The 19,051-nt window shown below is 49.6% G+C and overlaps 1 protein-coding gene across 3 annotated transcripts in view; it reads left to right on the top strand.

Annotated features, from left to right (window-relative positions):
* The window catches only part of ACVR1 (activin A receptor type 1), a 46,458-nt gene extending 28,079 nt beyond the window's left edge, over positions 1-18,379 (top strand). For all 3 annotated transcript variants that reach the window (XM_030952084.1, XM_030952083.1, XM_030952081.1), the window contains exons 2-10: positions 798-871; positions 1,437-1,703; positions 2,177-2,394; positions 4,759-4,858; positions 5,613-5,759; positions 7,792-8,067; positions 11,715-11,912; positions 16,071-16,201; positions 17,116-18,379. In XM_030952084.1, coding sequence (XP_030807944.1) covers positions 820-871; positions 1,437-1,703; positions 2,177-2,394; positions 4,759-4,858; positions 5,613-5,759; positions 7,792-8,067; positions 11,715-11,912; positions 16,071-16,201; positions 17,116-17,250 — 1,524 coding nt within the window. In that variant the 5' untranslated portion in view covers positions 798-819 and the 3' untranslated portion in view covers positions 17,251-18,379. The remainder of the gene's footprint in view (positions 1-797; positions 872-1,436; positions 1,704-2,176; positions 2,395-4,758; positions 4,859-5,612; positions 5,760-7,791; positions 8,068-11,714; positions 11,913-16,070; positions 16,202-17,115) is intronic.
* Positions 18,380-19,051: the final 672 nt, after the last annotated feature.

Here is a 19,051-nt window from a genome sequence, read left to right as displayed (position 1 = left end):
GGGCTAAATCCTAAGAAACTGCAGAAGAGTTTCTTTTCAGAAGCCTTGTTTCACAGTAAAAAATGGAGTAAAGAGTGGTCTGTATTTCCGTGTAAAGACCAAGCATCATGGCAAAGATTGGAAATACAAAGGCAAATTCACTCCTTTATTTCCTGTTTTAGAGGGAGCACGTGCCTCTGCTTCATGCTGGAATCAGCCAGGACTGTTGCACAAGGTGTAGTTACCTGTCTTCAGCAGCAGGGAAATGGCCTTGGGCCATCGAAAGAAAAATCCTGGGAGAGGCAACTTAAACTGGGAAATTGCTCTTCAGAGAGCAGCATCTTCCTTAAATACATTTCAGTCTTTTTCTTGCCATCCAGCAATGGGTTTTGCTGGTTAATAAAAGTTATTCTCAGTTTTCTGGTGGAGATCTTTTCTGTTTCCCCTCAAAGCCCTGATAATACAGTTTTACAGACCACCTTCTCAGCTTAACAATAATTTAACTTTCTAGGAACTGGTTTAAAGAATGTATCATTGATATTACATGCCTGCTTGGTACTGGAGGGTTCATATTTCCCTACTGCAAGCTTCTGTACCTACATGGTAGTTGCATGTGATGTCTCTGTGAATCTAAAAAGACGTTGCAGTAGATGCATGGATTTTAAAAGGGAAGGAGTTATTTAGGAAACAAAAGGAGTCCAGTCAACGTTGTGTTTTGTGTAAGGAATTGATGAAAGGCTAAACACTGCGTTTGGGGTGGTTGCACTTTTAGACAGCAGTGGAAGCATACAGAACTCTTGTGTCTCTCCTTTCTGCAGCTCCAGGGTGGTTGATGGAGTTATGATTCTCCCTGTACTGATGGTGATGGCGTTCCCATCTCCGAGCTGGCAAGGTGAGTGTTGTGTGGGGTCAGAATTTCCAGTGTGCTGTTTGGTAACTCTTCCATGATTGCTGCAATGAGGCTTTGGCTTTGGAAAGTGACTTCTGTAACTGGTTTACACAGCTGTGTGCACGTGAAGCTTTTGTGACATGCAGTGTGTTTAGGGTTTGCCTCAGAAAAAGGAAATAGTATTTCCACTGCCATGGAAAGGAAGGAACGGTTCATTTGAAGGTCTCTTAGATGTTCTGAGAGATGAGCCCCTGGAAGATGTGTACTCGCCACTTCACAAACAGCCTTTGGAAAACATTGGATAAAGGCTTTCTGGGAGCAACTTGGTTTTCTCAGTTTTATATTTTAACTTACTCGAGAGAGATCTCTGTGTCTGCTGTGGCATATCTTTTGTCATGCTGAAATAGCTGAATTGGAATCGTTACCTCCTACTTAGTGGTTCTTCGGCACTACCTGAAAACAATATCGCTTCCCTTAAGCAGATTTTATTGTCCTATGATTTCGTTACCTCTAACCGAAGCTATTAAGAGCAGGATGATGTTTTTTCCTGGACTCTTCCCTTTTGCAGATGATGAACGGAAGCTCAAGATGGTGCCCTACGAATGTGTGTGTGAAGGCATATCCTGTGGGAACGGGGATCGGTGCCAAGGCCAGCGCTGCTTTGCTTCCCTGAGCATTAATGACGGGGCCAAGGTCTACCAGAAGGGCTGCTTCCAGGTCTATGAGCAACGGAAAATGACCTGCAAAACACCCCCATCCCCCAACCAGGCCGTGGAGTGCTGCCAGGGGCACCTGTGCAACATGAACATCACTGCGCAGCTGCCCTCTTCCAAAGGTGAGAGCTGAGTTCTGCAGGAGTGCGCGCTGAGAAGCAAGGGGGGTTGGCTTTGATCTGCTGTGCTGGCAGAGGGATGGCTCCGGTGCTGGCTGAAGGAAGGCACGGGGTGCCTTTGTGCCCTGCTCCCCACCCTGGGGCCTGCTGGCACACACCTGCTGCCCACGGGTGGACTGGTCTGTGTGCCTGGGGCAGTGGGGGGGTTGCGGTGTGGGGTTGGGGTCAGGATGGAAGCACTGCCTGTGAGAAGTGGCTCGGTGCAGGTGGGGGCTGTGCTGTTCCACAGGGAGTGCATCATCCTCCATGCAGGTGTGCTCACACCTGGCTGTGGCACAGCCTCTCTGTCACACTGGGTGAGTACTGAGCTTAGGGTTGGTGTCAGTGCTAATGGGCTTAAAGACTTTCTCTAGGAATCTGCAAAATTATTTTTTCTCTCTTTTCACACTTTTCCCCTTCCCCTCCTCTTTTCCAAGGCCAAACCTTTCAAGGAGAAGCTGCAGGTTACAGCATGGAAACACTAATCATTGTTATCCTGGCTCCTGTGGTAGTGCTGATAGTTTTTTCTGCAGTAGCTGTGCTGATCATACGGAGAATACAGAAGAACCACATGGAGAGGCTCAATTCTAGGGATGCAGAGTATGGCACAATCGAGGGCCTCATTGCCTCGAACGTGGGGGACAGCACGCTGGCAGTAAGTGACCCACCTGTGTTCAGGGTGTGAGTTTTCCTCTCTTCCAAACTCCCCTCTCCTCCTCCTGTGTGGCCACATCACTAAGAGCATGTTTTGCTGCCAGGGATGTCGCTTGGCCTCAGGACTTGAGTGGTGCCGTTCCTGTGCTCCCAAAACTGTAGTATTGATGAATTTTAACAAAAGATGGGTTTGGCAAGGGTGGGCCCTTTGACCTGGGGAATTGCTCTGTACTGTTGGTGTTCCTGGAAACAGTGTCAGCACATCAAAACAGTGTGCCTGGCTGTTGGGTGGCCTGAAGTGATGGGAGAGGTGAAGAACTGTGCTGCATGTGTAATGTGTAGCCAGAAGGGTTGGAAAAGATGTGATGTTAGGTGAGAAGGAAAATACAGATAATTTTGACATTTAAAACCTTCAGGCCTGACTGCCATGATCTCAGTAGCAGGACTCTGGGATGGCTGGGATATCAGTGACATTGTGCTGGCAGAGGAGCAGTGGGAGTTCTAAGAAATGTGCAATTTTTACTCAAAGCTCAGTTTTCAAAATATGCTCTTGCTCATGCGGTCTCTGGAAAATATAATGTGCTGGGAAGTGTTCCCTTTCTACAGGGTGACTGTCCCTGCCCCCTTCCCTGAGGCCAGAGCACAAATGTCCCAGCAGCTGTCCCTTCCTTTATCTGAGCAGAGCAAGTAAAGCTTCGGGCACCTGGAGTGTGTTTATGAAGCAATGCAGAGTTTTCTTCTCCTTGCATTGCTGAGATAAAATGTCCCCAGCATTAAGAGGCTGGAAAACATTTTCTATTTTGGTGCTGTCCCACCATAATGTGCTTTCACTGCAAGGCTGAAGAGTGGCTTGTGTCTGTTAATACTTGTTTTTCCTTTTTTTTTTTTTTTAATGCCTTTGGCCCTGTTTAATGAGCCCAAAAGGTTGATTCCATGTTACTGGTTTGAAACAGCCACTCTTGATGTATCCACCATGGCCCAGGCATGTGTGAGCTGGTGATCTGTCCTTAAGCACTGACTTCCAGCTTTTACCAGCTCCTCTGTCTTATCTGTGCAAGATCATTTGCAGACCTTTTGTACTTCTAGTTATGGAAATGGTGATAAAACCTGTGAAGAAAAAAATCAAAGTTCTGTTTCAAAGAGCTGGGAGAAGCTGGGAGCTGTCAGGCCCTCTGATCCAGTGCTGAATGGTGCCAGTGCTGCTGCTCTGCCTCCCAGTGTGGCTGAGGCACAAAATGTAATTGGTAGCTCCTGTGCCCAAACGTTCATCTAAGCAGCAAGTCTTCTAGATTCCAGATTTTTCTTCTCCATTGTGTTTTAAATCACTGGTTTTGTCACACATTAGATAAGTTTACATTTAGGATTAGTCTCTGCAGTGTAGCAAGTGCTTAAAGCCCTAAGCTGCTTAGTGGAAGGAGCTCTGGCCTCTTCAAATCTTGTTTTTACAGTTGCTGTAGATAAGTTTGGGGATGGTTTTTTGTTTTCATTGCTTTTGTTTTGCCCCTGATGCAAGCAGGAAGGAAAATGACCCTCAGTTTGTGTTAAAAAGTAAGGTAGGCTCTGTCACTCCCAGATTCTTTTTCTTGAGCACTCATTAAGAGGTTCTTAGAAGAAATGAGATTTCATGGGTATCTGGTCCAAGTGCTGCAATGCAGTTTTCTGGAAATAACAGAAAGTTGATTACACTTAGGCTTTTTTATCCTATTTTCCTTTGTAAAGAAAGAGTCCAGCAGTAGTTGTTAATGCTTTGAACTAATACAAAACTCCTGGCTGTAAAAGTAGCTGGGCATTAGCATTTTACAAGGCTAATGGGATTTTAACATTCTATCAGGATCTCACTCATGTTTATTATAAGCTTACAGCTCAAAGTCTGCTTTCTGTGCGCTAAAAATACCAGAAACTGATAAAGCTTTTAAGAAAGATTTGTTACAGAAGTTTTTCTGGTGTATCAGTGGCAAATCTTGTGTAGGTGATGCTGGAAAATCCCCTCACCTCATTTATTTGAAAACTGGTTTTGGTTTTAAATGCTGGCACCATGCTGGAATAGGTGTCAGAACTGAGAGGACGTAAGGTGAGTAAAAGAAGGGTGAAGTGCTGAAAAAGGGCAGAATCTCATGACAGAAGATAGCTGGTATGCCAGGAGCGGGCTTCCAGTGCACAGACATCTGTTGTCATATATTTATTACACTTATTAGAGAAATAATGACTTACTAAGCAAATGCTCTTTGACTCCGAGTGACCAAATGGCATCCCCAGAGCCACAGAGATACCCCTGAGCTTTAACCTAACCTGTCCTTGGTGCGTGTAAACAGGGAAAAATGGGGTTTCTCATGGCTCCTAAGCTTCTGCTTTTCCTTCTGAACAGGATTTGTTGGACCATTCCTGCACATCTGGAAGTGGCTCTGGACTTCCCTTCTTGGTGCAAAGAACGGTGGCTCGCCAGATCACACTTGTGGAGTGTGTAGGTCAGTGTCTTCTGGCTCTTTAGTTTTTTGTAGGGCTTTAGTGTTAGTTTTAAGGATTCATTACATTTTTCTTCAGCATATTTTTATTATTAATTGAGTAGTGTTAATTGAGTTTAGGAGGCATTTGGGTCAAAGATACCTGGAGGCATTGACATTGAGCCAAGATGCAAGCACTGAAGAGGTGAGGAAGCTATTGGGGTAAAAAGCTTGGCTAGCAGACAGTATGTCCTGGTCTCCACAGGACAGGGCTTGTTTTTAGTGGGGCCGATGGTTTTTAATCCTTTTTTTGTTTGTGGATGGGTTTGGCTTTTTGTTTTCTTTAAATCTTCATTTTGCAAGGGGTGATGATGGAATAGAAATGTAAGGGCTGTATCCTCAGCATTACATTTCCTTCCTGTCCTCCTTGCTGCAGAATTCAGAGCTCTGTGTTGTGCACACTGACCTTGCCATGTGCTGCCTAAGTCAGTTCAGCTGCAAAAGCACTTTGATTGCTGGTGGTGAATGGTGACACCTCCCAGCTCAAACCCCTTGTGCTGCGCTGCTGTGCAGGGAGGGGAGATCCACGCTCACAGGGCTTGCAGGCAAAGCAGCCAGGAAAATGAGGGGTGCTGGAGCACAGCTGGCTCCAGTGCTAAGATGTGCACACCGGGGAGATCAGGCCACCAGGTGTGGTACTTGGTTCATGACAGTCGAGTTCTGCCTGCTGAAGGCTGTTTGTTAATTCACAGCTTCTCCTGTGCTTTTTCCCCACCAGGAAAGGGCCGTTACGGAGAAGTTTGGAGGGGTCAGTGGCAAGGAGAAAATGTTGCTGTGAAGATCTTCTCTTCTAGGGATGAAAAGTCCTGGTTCAGGGAAACTGAGCTGTACAACACTGTACTGCTGCGGCACGAGAATATTTTAGGTAAGTAGGACAAGCGCATTCTGTATCCTGGTGTGTCTGGTGTAAAGGTGTGTTACCTGGACAGGTCACCTGTGAAGCACTGCATGCTCACCAGGCAGCTCACAGCCTCTGGGTTCTTGTGATAAATGGCTGGAGAGAAATTCTCAGGGACGGACTTGCAGGAGGGGCTGAGTCTCAAACGGGGAATGTGTCATAGCAGCTGTGACTTGTTGCCCTGCAATATTCCAGCAGGGAGCACTTAATCAGCCTGATGAGCCAGGTGTTGGCAGCTGAGCACACAGAAAGCAGTGGTGGTGCCACAGAGCCCTGTGGAAGGGACTGGCTCCTGCAGCTCTCATGGCAGTCCTGCCCATTGTGTCAGCTCTGGTGGAGCTGTGTTGGGTTGTAATCTCAGTTTCCCTGCAGAAATGAAGGGAGAAAAGGTGGGGAGGAGTTTATAATTAGATTTAGGGATCTGAATACTTTTCCTTATGGCTAAGTAAAGTGCAATATGAATCCAGTATTCTCTTCTGTTTAACTGTTCTGCTCAGGGTAAGTTTAAACACCAAAAGAGCTTACTCTTCAGTTATAGCTGCATGATGTATCTTTTCCCCTGTAGGGAAAAGGAAAATGAACCTTGTGCATCACTCATACCTCATGTGCTTGGTTCTGAGAACTGGGAAAGTGGCTTTGTTGTGTTGAGCCATGTCTGAAGTTTAAGCAGCCCTTTGATTCCTGAGAGACATGCCCTTCTGTCACTAGTGTGCCACCTCTGCAAATAAAAGCAGCAGCACATTTTGAGTGCTGGCACTGCCTCACCCAAAATCTGTCTTCTATCAGTTTTCCTTTGGCTCCTTATTCTTGCTTCCTGTCAGAGAGCGTTCCTTCGCTCTCTAGCTCACTCTGCTAGACATTGGTGTGTTTCCTGAAGCAGTTCCTTTGTTACTACAAAAATAATTTGGTGGCCTCCTGAAATGTGAATTATTGAACTTCCCTTCCCAAGAGAGCAAGTGATTTGGCTGAAATTACATTGCATATTTTCCTTGGTGCTCTGCCTGTGTTTAGTCTTTCTTGATGACTGTCAAATTTGTTGGCTATTTTAGGGACTTTTTTTTAGATGCAATATTAAACAATATCACAGATTACAGAAATGTCACATTGAGCACAAGTCTGACTTTAGGAGAGAAGGCAGTGAGTATTCTTTCTGACAAATGTATGTGAGCTTTTCATAAGCATGATTTGTTCCTTTGACTTGGGAATAAACTTTTGTTGTTCCCAGCTAAAGCTGTTGAGGTCACCGTGTGGATATATGCAGAGGTGACAGGAAGGGAGCTTCCCCTGAATTTGGGGTTCAGTTTTAAGACATGACATTTTTTAAGGCAGTTCTTGAGGTTCATGAGTTTTGAACAGAAAATTTTCTGTGTTTCTTCATAGAAGATCATTATGGTTGGGCCACCCATTTTAGCCCTTTTCTCAGCAGCCTGCACTAGCTGCCTGTGGACTCCAAAAATGGAAATGGTTGTTCATGGCTTGAGGTGTGAGGTGTTTCTGCTTTCCAGTGTGACCCTGTCAAGTGGCAGCAGCAAATGTGCTACAGACTTGGGGTCTTTCTGCTTGACTGGGAACTTCCCCACCCCCAGGTCCTTCAAAAAGAAGGAGAAATAAAAATATTTTTGAAGTGTGTGGTCCTAACAAGTAGTTTTTTGATGTGACTGACATATGTAAATGGGTTCTTGTGAATAGGTGTGAGTGAGCATTCCAGCATTTGCTTTCACCACAGCGGTACCTGCAGTTGTCTGCAGTGCAGTTGTAATTAAGCAAGCTGTGCATTGCAAGAGGGGCCAGCAGCACTGATTCACCTTGTCACAGAATAGTCAGAGCTGGAAGGGACCCGCAGGGATCATCGAGTCCAGCTCCTGGGTGGATGGGCTGTACGGGTCACACCCACCACCTTGGCATTATCAGCACCTGCTCTGCCTAGCCGAGCTGCTTTTCTCGGGGAGTCTTGAAGGACCTCTGTCCGTTCATTTCTTGTTTCTCCCTCTCCCTCTAGGTTTTATTGCATCCGATATGACTTCCAGGAACTCGAGCACGCAGCTGTGGCTGATCACACACTACCACGAGATGGGCTCTCTGTACGACTACCTGCAGCTGACCACGCTGGACACGGTGAGCTGCCTGCGCATCGTGCTGTCCATCGCCAGCGGCCTGGCGCACCTGCACATCGAGATCTTCGGCACGCAGGGCAAGCCGGCCATCTCCCACCGCGACCTCAAGAGCAAGAACATCCTTGTCAAGAAGAACGGGCAGTGCTGCATCGCTGACCTGGGTGAGCGCAGCCTCTGCTCCTGCTGAGCCAGGGGGTGGGGGGCTGCGGCTGGGGGAGTGAGGGGTGCTGTGGGCCCGGGGGCGGTGTGTCCGTGCGCCTGCAGTGACCCCTGTCCGTGACCCCTGTCCATGTGCCCACAGTGACCCCTGTCCGTGACCCCTGTCCATGTGCCCAGTGACCCCTGTCCATGTGCCCACAGTGACCCCTGTCCATGTGCCCAGTGACCCCTGTCCATGAGCCCTGTCCATAACTCGCAATGTCCCCTGTCCATGACCCCTGTCTGTGTACCTGCAGTGACCCCTGTCCGTGAGCTGTCAGTGAACTCTGTCCGTGACCCTCAATGACCCCTGTCCGTGACCCCTGTCCATGTGCTGTCCGTGACCCGTCAGTGACTCCTGTCCATGTGCCCACAGTGACTCCTGTCCGTGACCCGCAATGTCCCCCCGTCCGCGTCCCCCCGTCCGCAATGTCCCCCCGTCCGCGTCCCCCCGTCCGTGTCCCCCGTCCGTGTCCCCCGTCCCTGTCCGTGTCCCTGTCCTATCCCTGTCCCTGTCCTGTCCGTGTCCGTGTCCCTGTCCTGTCCCCCGGCGCTGCCGCTCCGTCGCGGTGCCCTCCGCGGCCGCCAGGTGGCGCCTGCAGCCCAGCCAGGCTTTTGGGGCCATTTCCCGGGTTTCCGTTGTTCAATCCCGTTCCCGGCTCCCCGAGGATGCAGGGGTTAGACCTCATTTCTGCAACTGCGTGTGTGCTCCCACAGACAGGCTGAGCCGCGGGCTCGCTGTCCCCGTGCCGTGGCTCTGCCAGGCCGAGCCGTGCAGAGCATTCTGTGGGCCCAGAAGCGAGCTCCCGGCACCAGCTGGTTTGGAGTTGAAGCACGATGCACGGGTGCTGAGGAGCAGTCACAGCAGGGTGGTTTGTTCACACCTTGGAAGGATGTCTGACAGTAACTTTTTTTGCTTTTCTCTGCAGACAAGGGAGGAAATAGTGGTAGGACTGTATTGGGGCACCATTGCCTAGGCAAAAAGTGTATCAGGAGATGGGAATTTTTAAAATAATAATTCTGCTCATAGTTTCTGTCACTTCTGCCTGAGGGACTTCAGATACAGACAGGGAAAACATGAAAGCCACATACTTGGGCCTCTGGAAGTTTGGTGTGGGAATAGTAACAAATGCAGCAGTAAGTTGAAAATACAAAGTGTCAGAGACTGGCTTTTAAATGAATTTGTAGTTCACTCTGAGGAGGTGCAGCATGTCCAGGCATTGACATGGCACTGGTAAAGTGGAGTCTATTATGCTATTTATCTGGAGGTTTCAGAGGTCTGAGAGATTTTTCTAAGAGAGCACAGCAGTAAACACCTCCTGATTAGTTTTTATGGTGGTTAAAATAGCTATTTTTTTAAATGTGAACTCCTCAGACATATGCCTGTCACATTTTTCCTATGTTCCTCCTTTGTAAGGGAAACTGACCAAAGGATTTGTTGCTTCTGGCATGCATTCCTGCCTTTCTTCTGTGAGGCTCTGTGTTGTTTCCACCCCCTGGTCCCTTCCTGTGAGGATCCAGAGCCAGGGGCTGTTGTGGCACCCCAGGGTCAGGAGCTGCAGCAGTGGCTGGCTCAGAGTGCTGTGTGACAGAGCCCAGGAGTGGATGTCCCTCATTCCTGCCCAGTCTGCCAGCCAGGAACGTTCTGCCTTTGTCCTCCCAAAGCCGTGCAGGTGCCTGGGGGGGCCTGAGCTGGGCAGCTCTGTGGGGCAGCACGCAGGGCTGGCTGCTCCACGGGCCCTGCCACACCACTGGGCTCCTGTTCAGGGGCTGGTTCTGACAGCAGGAGCTGCTCCACGGGCCCTGCCACACCACTGGGTTCCTGTTCAGGGGCTGGTTCTGACAGCAGGAGCTGCTGTGCCCTGGGCTCAGTGCCCCCCAGGCCTGGAGAGGCCCTGGGTGGGCAGGGTCTGCTCCCCAGCTCCCACCCAGCAGGGCTGCCCTGCGATGGTCACAGCACTCTGTCCTGCCTGCCTGCTTGCCCTGGGGTGTGTGGGGTGCTGACTGGCCTCCCTCAGCTGCAAACCTTGACCTGTCAGCCTCTGCAATCTGTTTTGCTCAGTTTGGGTGAAGTTTTATGATTTTTATCAAAGTGTTCTCCGAGGCCCTCGTGTTTTCAGAGTTGACCAGGAAACGTGGTTTCTGACCTTTGTTTGCTGTTGCAAGCTTTTTTAAGGAAAAATTATAAACCATACACACTATATAATATAATCGAATATGAATTTAAAATAGCACATAAAAGTGTACGTGTGTGTGTCAGTATTTGACAGAAGTACTTGGATCTGGGAGCAGACTTCTCATCAGTGGGGTCATGAGATGGTACATAGGGTGCCCCTAGGAAGGGTGGGGACAAACATTTCAGCAGTGCTTGTTGTGATAGGCCAAGGGGAGGTGGTTTGAAACTGAAAGAGGGTCGATTTACATTAAATATAGGGAGTGTTTTACAGTGGGGGTGGGCAGCCCTGGCACAGGGTGCCACAGCAGCTGGGGCTGCCCCTGGATCCCTGGCAGTGCCCAAGGCCAGGCTGGACACTGGGGCTGGAGCACCTGGGACAGTGGGAGGTGTCCCTGCCATGGCAGGGCGGGATGGGATGAACTTTAACATCCCTTCCAACCCAAAGTGTTCTGTGATCTTTCTAGAGGTGCCATAAGCATATTCTTATCAGCTTGAAATATCTTGAAGTGCATTTGAATTGTAGAAAAGTGTTTTTCAAATTTTTATTATGTTAAAGAACAGACTGTTCTTTGGAAAGAAAGGCAAATGAATGACCTGGTGATAGGTTAGATTTTGTGGGACTGAGGTAAAAAGCCTTTTAAGGTTCACCTAAAATAAACTCCTGTTAAATGTAAATAGTATATGTCATTCTTAGAAGATTTGTTGAGGAAATTAGGGAGGCTTTGCGTCGCCCTCTCTGTCGCTTGGCTCTGCCATGCACCCACTGCTCCTCAATTTGCAGTGCTCTCTGTTTACCGTGGCCACATGAGTGCTCTGTGTGTTTCCGAATTTACAGTAATTTGGTCCCTCACATAATGTTCTCTGCTTAAATGTTTAGTAATTAGTAGAAACCAGGTAGAGTGGTTTTGTCTGACTCATTTTAGATCTGCTTGAGGATGTTTATTTTCCAAGCTGCTGCAAATACGGTGTTTTTGTTTTCCAGCTTTATTTTTTTAACTTGTGTGTATCCTTCGTGCAGTGTTTTTCTTCTCCTTTCCTCACAGTTCGGGTGTATCCACCTACCCAAAAGGTCTATAAATAAACTTGAATGCTGTGTAAAATTGTTTTGTTCTAAGCAGCAGCTGTTTGACCTCTGCGTATCCGTGCCCGGAGCGCTGGGGACATCCAGTGGCTGCAAAACACTTCATGACAATGTTTTGCAAGAGTGCAATAAAATGCTTGATGATGGTCCCTCGGGAGATAACGGGCCTGCCTGTGGCCCCTGGGGCTGGTTTTGCTGGCAGGTTTGGAGCTGACCCCGTTGATCTTTGGACAGTTGGGCCCTGGGCTCCTCTTTCCCAAACCCTCTGACGGGGTCGCTGCTCCGGGGCCTTTGGGCGTGTGCTGCTGCAGCTGAAGGGGACCTAACAGTGCCTTGTTTTTTCTGTCCTTCAGGCCTTGCAGTTATGCATTCCCAAAGCACAAACCAGCTGGACGTGGGGAACAACCCCCGTGTGGGCACCAAGCGCTACATGGCTCCCGAGGTGCTGGACGAGTCCATCCAGGCCGACTGCTTTGACTCCTACAAGCGCGTGGACATCTGGGCCTTCGGGCTGGTGCTCTGGGAGGTGGCCAGGCGCATGGTCAGCAACGGTGAGTGCTGGGCTGCTGCCCTGCCGCTGGGAGAGCTCACCAAGGGCTCATGCACAGCAAGGCACCTGCCCCAGAGCGCACAGGAACGGGCTGGGCCCCGCAGTGCTTCCATCCCTGAAACGCTGGGCACGCTCCTGCTGTGTTGGGGACAGTGATGATCCTGTGGCCACTCCTGTCAAGGCAGAGAACAGAGTCCCCTGCTCATTCTAAGGCCTGGTGAGACATAATTCGTGTCAAATAGCTAAGTTAAAATTTTAGATCACAAGGTCTCTATCCTTCTTCCTTGTGTCATTAAAGCATAGTGAATATTTGTAGGTGTCTGTTTCTCATGACAAACCCTAAAAGACAGAAAGAAAGGCAGTGCAGAAGGTATCAGAATTCAGGACTGCTTTTGTTTTACCAAGCTGGAAAGTAGCACTGGCCTGTGCACAGGTACAGTTCTGGTACTGGACACAGATATTGCTGCAGCAGCTGCAGCTCACAGAGGCTTTACCTGAGTTGCCCTTGAACAAGAAAAGATGGATGGATGGTGCTGGCAGCTTCACCAGGTTGGTATGGAGCTCATGGGACTGCAGACCTACCTGCTTATAGGTGCATGCTCTGGGAATTTGAGTCTGACTGAGCTCTGTGCCACCATGGACACACTTGAGGTGATGCAGATCTGTCCCTGCATTGGTCACATCAGGACATCAGAAGTTTCAGGTGCTGGTGGCACTAATTGCACAGAACCAGTTGCTCTGTACTCCTGCTGTTGCTGTAAGTAATTCCATGCCCTTGTGCTGGTTGGGATGGAGTAAACATCTTCCCTGCCCTCTGTGTTGGGCTGTGTGGGAATCATTGCTGGTCAGGTGGTCACTCTGATAACCCTGTTTGCTTTGCAGTGAGACTTTGGCATTGGGAGTGAGCCTGCAGGACCAAGGCAGGGTGGTGTCTTGGGGGCCAGAGGCACTCATCAGCTCCCTGTGCTCTCCTGGGCCCCTGCACAGCCTTCCAGTGACTCAGCCTGATTCAGTGCTTCAGCTCACAGAAACCTTGAAGTTGTTCTAACATGACAGTACTGTTCTGTAGTTCTTAATTTTTATTTATTTATTCTATTTTTTATGTTTTATTTTTAAAAACTTACCCATTGATCTTCCAGGTGACACGGTGGTTTTTGGTGTTTTCTTGTTTAGTATGAGGAGGAAAATGTGATAGGAAACTCCTTTGGCACATAGAAGTACTTGTGTGTTGTCTGTGTGCTGCAGTAGGAGCCGGCCAGCATTTTCTCTGTACTCAGAATGTGCTTTCAGTCCCCAAAGCTGAGTTTGCCTCTCTTCAAATGGAGCAGTGCTGGTTCCCTGGAGAGTGTCCCCTGCTCTTGGAATGTGCTCCCTTGGTTCAGCACTCACCTGCTGCCTGGCACTCACAGCTCACATCCTTGGGAGTTGTCACGGTTGTTCCCAGGGCTGTGCTCTTGTTCCGCAGTGACAGTGACACCAGAAGCTCAAAGGTGTTCCTCCTGCTCAGAGGAACCCTGGTGGTTGTTCCCTGTGCCAGGCTGGAGCTGCTGCTGTGTTTGTGTTGGGTTCAGCAGTGAGATTTGTGCATGCACAGGACAAGCTGGGCTTAAAGTCAGCTCAGGGCTGTGGACATGTCCCAGGGCTGCAGCCCCTCTGCTCTGGAGCCAGGCTGGGAGAGCTGGGAATGTTCCCCTGGAGAAGGGAAGGCTCCAGGCAGAGCTCAGAGCCCCTGGCAGGGCCTGAAGGGGCTCCAGGAGAGCTGGAGAGGGACTGGGGACAAGGGATGGAGGGACAGGAGCCAGGGAATGGCTCCCACTGCCAGAGGGCAGGCATGGATGGGACACTGGGAAGGAATTGTTCCCTGGGAGAGTGGGGAGGCCCTGGCACAGGGTGCCCAGAGCAGCTGGGGCTGCCCCTGGATCCCTGGCAGTGCCCAAGGCCAGGCTGGACATTGGGGCTTGGAGCAGCCTGGGACAGTGGGAGGTGTCCCTGCCATGGCAGGGGTGGAATGAGGTGGGCTCTAAGGTCCCTTCCCTCTCAGACCATTCTGGGAGTCTGTGAAGTAACAAGGAGTGGAGGTAAGAAGCCACTGCAGTACCCGTGAGTTGTAGGTGATTGGACAGCAGAGAGCCAGAGGCCCCAGCAGAGCAGGAGGGTGTGCTGGGAGTGACAGCAGTCACCTCCAGGCCGTGCAGGAGGCCCAGGCTGTGGGCTGTGCTGGGAGTGACAGCAGTCACCTCCAGGCCGTGCAGGAGGCCCAGGCTGTGGGCTGTGCTGGGGAGCCGGGTGTCCCTGGCAGCGGGCGAGGGCAGCGTGTCACGGGGCAGTGACACACTGTGGGACAGAGGTTGAGTGGCCCCTGGCGCTGCCGAGGGCTCCCGCCACGCTGGACAGAGCCCAGAGGCTCCCCAGGCACCACTGGAGTAAAGGCCAGCCTGCTTCCTTTGTCTTCAGCACTGCGTGTCTTTGCAGCAGCCAGTTATGTGCCCTGTGCTTGGGAAAGAGCACATGACAATAGGAATGAGAGCCAGAGGAGAGAAAGTTCATCTGTGTATCCTCGTGCCCTGGGAGTGTTCAGAGCTCTGGGACAGCTGGACTTGGGTGTTTGTCTCCTGCCAAGCCCTGGCCTTACCTGCAGGACAGGTGTGGCAGCAAGGGCACACAGAGGATTGTGTTCATGAGGTCGCACAGTAAAGTGGGTTCCTAAGACAGGAATTCAGCCCAGCAGGTGATGTTTGGTAGCTGCAGTTGGGAATTGCTCTGAGCAGGAGGGTGGGTGATGCTTTACATAGCACATGTCACTTGTCCTGTGTCCATACTGGAACAGCACCAGGCAAACTGCAGGCTGCCTGGTGCTTCTGTGGGAACTTGCTTGGGTAGACAGGTCTCCAAATTACCCTGCTGCTCTCCAAGGCACTTGTAAGCTCCTGGTTCCCTTTTACACCCTTTTACAGACTTTTGCAGAGTATGCACAAGAGTATCTATGGGACTTTGATCTTCATCTCCAATAGAACAGGAAAACTAAAATTAAACTGCTGTAGGAAAGATTGAGAACCTCTTTTCAGTTTCAGGGTATCCAAAGCAGCAGAGATTCTCCTGGATTTCATGTCTGGCTGTGGGACAGCAGATTTCAGTCTGTGGAATTTCTGTCAGCAGCAGCTATTTGATGTTCCTGCTGGACACAGAGGGCCCCATTAGCTCTGGCTTTTTCCACCCTGCTGACCCAGATGCCTGTCTTTGAACACCAGTTTGTAAATTGGCTTCCTGAGAAGGCTGGGCTCCCTGCAGGTGGTTGGTGAGCCTGATCCAGTGAGGAAGCAGGGATTTGCACGTGTGTCCTGGGGAGCAGGCAGAGGGGCTCCAGCCTGGCAGTGTTCTGTGGGTGGGTGATGGGCTGGGGCAGCGCACACACACAGACTCTGGTTTCAGTGCCAAAGCCCAGGACATGGCCAGGCTGGATGGGGCTTGGAGCAGCCTGGGACAGTGGAAGGTGTCCGTGCCCATGGCAGGGGTGGAATGGGATGGGCTGTAAGGTACCTCCCAGCCCAAACCAGTTTGTAATTTCATGAAGATGTATTGAGCTCCTGAGTGCCACAGGCTCTTGGGTGTTTGGTTTTGTGATGGCATGTGGTGCCAGTTACCCTGGGGATTTTACTGTTTTCATAGCAGGGAATGAAATGGTGCTTTGAAGCACCAGCTTGAGGGTCTGTGGATGCTGACATGCTTATTGGACTCTTTGAGGAATTACAGAAGCACCAAAGTGTGTGTTGAGCTTGTTAGAAACCCCAGTGCAGACCTTACATTTTTCCATCTGCTCGTAGAAATCCCGGTTTTTGGTAGGCAGGAAAGCTGCATGCATTACAAAACATGGCCTTTTGGCAAGGGATTTACTTCTTCTTTCAACTCCAGCATCTGCAAAGTGGGTATAGCTCATACTTTGTGGACTTGCAATATGAGCCAATTAATTAACATTTTGAGTAGAAAAAGCTGTTCCTGGGGCAGTGAAGGCTGTTCTGTTGTTCGAAGGCTGCATGACACTGTAGGGTTGAGTTCTAAAGCATTTTTGTACCTCTTAGGTGGGTTTTGTGTTCCCTCTGTCCCTGCAGAAGTGCTGTTCACTGTCACAGTCGTTGAGTGATGTCTGTTTGTGTCTCACCAGGAATCGTGGAAGACTACAAGCCACCCTTTTATGACTTGGTTCCGAACGACCCCAGTTTTGAAGACATGAGGAAGGTGGTCTGTGTGGATCAGCAGAGGCCCAACATTCCCAACAGATGGTTCTCAGACCCGGTCAGTGTCTGCTGGTCTCTCTGACATTGCCATGGAAGCTTTCCCAGTTGTCACTCCCTGGGGAGGATCTCGATGGCCTCGTCAGCAGCATCACCTGGGCAGGGTGGGATGTGCTGCCTGGCTTGGGGAGCACTGGGCAAACTGACAGCTGCCAGCTCTGAGCTGCTCACAGACTGGCCTTTTAGGAACATGATTACAAAAAACCTTACAGCTGCTTTTCCCAGTGGCTGTTCTCCCTCCGAGGGGAGGTGAAGGGGAGAGAAGCTGGTCCAGGGCTTTCTGTGGCTTACAAGCGCACACAAAGAATGCTGGGCTTTCCTGCCTACAAGATAGAGGCTGTTGTTCTTTTTGCAAGACTGATGCTCAAGTTAATTTTTCTTCATCAGTATCAGTCTGGCCTCTCCAGGCTGCCCTTGGAGCTGTGGAAGTCAGTTTGAAATCTGTAGGGTTGGGCAGGCAGAGTGCCCATGTCTGAGGTTGGGGTGTGGAGCTGTGCCCTGTGCTGGGAGCCCAGCCAGTTAAATCTTGCTGGGCATGATGAAATCACAGTCAGAACTTCGGTACCTTCTCAGCTGCCTTCATGTGTCTGCAGGAGTTGGTTTCATTGAAGAGAAATTCTGTGTAGGGTTTGCTTAATTAGAAAAACCCCCAACACTGTTGTTTAAAGTTGCACTAGTTGGTCACTCCAGTCAGCCCACGGGCCAATTGTGCTCTTGGTTTAATCAAGTTCTCAGACTTCAGGAGCTTTTCAAAACATGTAAGCTCTGTATTTGATAAATAGTGGGAAGCCCTGAAAGCGGAGTGTTCATTAGGCAGTAAAACCTCTCTGTGTGGGTGCCTGGCCCCAGCCAGTGCTTCCTTGGCTTGTTGTTTGTGAGTGACCCCTGTGCTGTGTGGTTTCTGTTCCTCCCCAGACGTTGACGTCCCTTGCCAAGCTGATGAAGGAGTGCTGGTACCAGAACCCCTCGGCCAGACTGACAGCCCTGCGCATCAAAAAGACTTTGACCAAAATTGACAATTCCCTAGACAAACTGAAAGCTGACTGTTGACCCTCTCCTCGTGGTGCTCTCCCGGCAGGAAGGCGCCTGGCTGGCCCGCAGGGCTCTGGCCAGGCAGTTCCCAGCCCTGGTCGCCGTGGCTGCTCGGAGCTCTGGGGAGCAGCTGGGCACCCCGGGCACTGCCCGGCCACGCCGGGCGGCGCTGGGGACTCAGCCGGACGCGCTGTGCCTGGGCTGGTGGCCTGAAGGAAGACAGAGAAATCCTAAGACAAGATCAGGGCATTAAACAATGGCTTTGAACAGCTTTTTTCTTTTTTCTTTTTTTTCTTTTTTTTCTTTTTTGTTTCTTTTTTTTTCCTTTTTGTTTTTTTTAATATTTTATTTTAATTCTCCTAATCACTCCCAAGGTGAACACATGGAAGTGGTAAATTTTAATCAGCAATATTGCCTGTGCTTCTCTTCTTTATTGCACTAGGAATTCTTTGCATTCCTTACTTGCACTGTCACTGTTAATTTTAACGACATGACTTGCCAAAAATATGATTGGCTGTATCCTGCATTGATCTATGCCTGAGTAATAGGAAAAGAATTCGGTAAACTGAAAATGTAACTGTCAGATTTTAGCTGCATTTTACATGTGTACTGATGTTTACAATAATGCTGAACATTAGGAATTTCTTGTTTATCCAAAACTTGCAAATTATTTATTACTAGTGCACTTGCCAGTTTTTTAAACTGTAAAATAAGTGCATAAAGTTAAAGCTTATTTTTATGTGGCCTCTTTCATGATTTCTTACACAGACGTTTTTGTAACACAATATAACCTGAAACATGAATTGTTTTCTGTATTATCATATTACAACTCGATAGTCACATTTTAAGTGCTTCACATTTGTAGGTGTGTGGTCTGTACCATATTTTCAGTTGGAATATGGAACATATATATAGCCATTTCCCACAGGACCTTGCGTCTGGCATCTTACTGGTCTGGGAAAGGAAAGCAATGGAGGAGTTAACTAGAATATTAGGTCATGAATGCTGTGGGGAAAATGCATTTTATTTCTTCTAAGCTATATAATATGCATTTAAACTCTGCCAGAAAAATAACTATTTTGTTTTAATCTACTTTTTCTATTTAGTAGTTATTTGTATAAATTAAATAGAATGTTTTCAAGTCAAACGTGGGAGTGTTTTAGTTGTGTTTCTGCCTGTCAGTGATCAGGTGTTCCCGGGGGGACCCCGGGCTGTACCTGCAGGGTCCTGGGGGCTGCTCATGCCCCTCCGAGGTGCTGAGGCTCCAGAGGGGCAGCAGGAGGTGCTGGGCTCTCCCTGGCCATGGCCCAGTCCCTGTCCCGTGGTCAGCATCCCCAGCCCTGGGAAGCAGTTGGCTTGGTGGGCACCAAGGCTTCCCTCTGCCTGCACTCTCCATCCACTCCTCTCCTTCCTTACACCCCCTGGAGGAGCCCAGGAATGCCCTCTCACCCTTGGAAGAGCTCCTTTATTCATAGGCTTGGGGTCCCCCAGGTGATCCAAGGCTCTGGGCAGGGATCAGCCTCTCCACACCTCCTCTCTGGGCTAAAACACTTCCCTGAGGGTCCCTTCAGCACTTCAGGTGTACCAGGTTCTGCTCTGCTGCCTCTCTGTAACTGGTCCTGCTCAGCCCCATCCTCCCTGTCCCATTCCAGCTGGGTGCAGTGCCTCATTCCCAGTGCAGGAGGAGCAGCAGCAGCCCAGTGTGTGGGGAAGGTGCTGCCTGGGGTTGAGAGACAGCTCTGCAGAGTAGCCTGAGCTGGCACCAGCTGCCAGCTCTCTAATTATATGTGATGAGAAAAAACCAGGAGAAGTGGGATTC

The sequence above is a fragment of the Camarhynchus parvulus genome, chromosome 7 (assembly GCF_901933205.1).
Source record: "Camarhynchus parvulus chromosome 7, STF_HiC, whole genome shotgun sequence".
Classification (NCBI taxonomy): Eukaryota; Metazoa; Chordata; class Aves; order Passeriformes; family Thraupidae; genus Camarhynchus; species Camarhynchus parvulus.
This window is presented reverse-complemented; position numbering and strand designations above follow the sequence as displayed.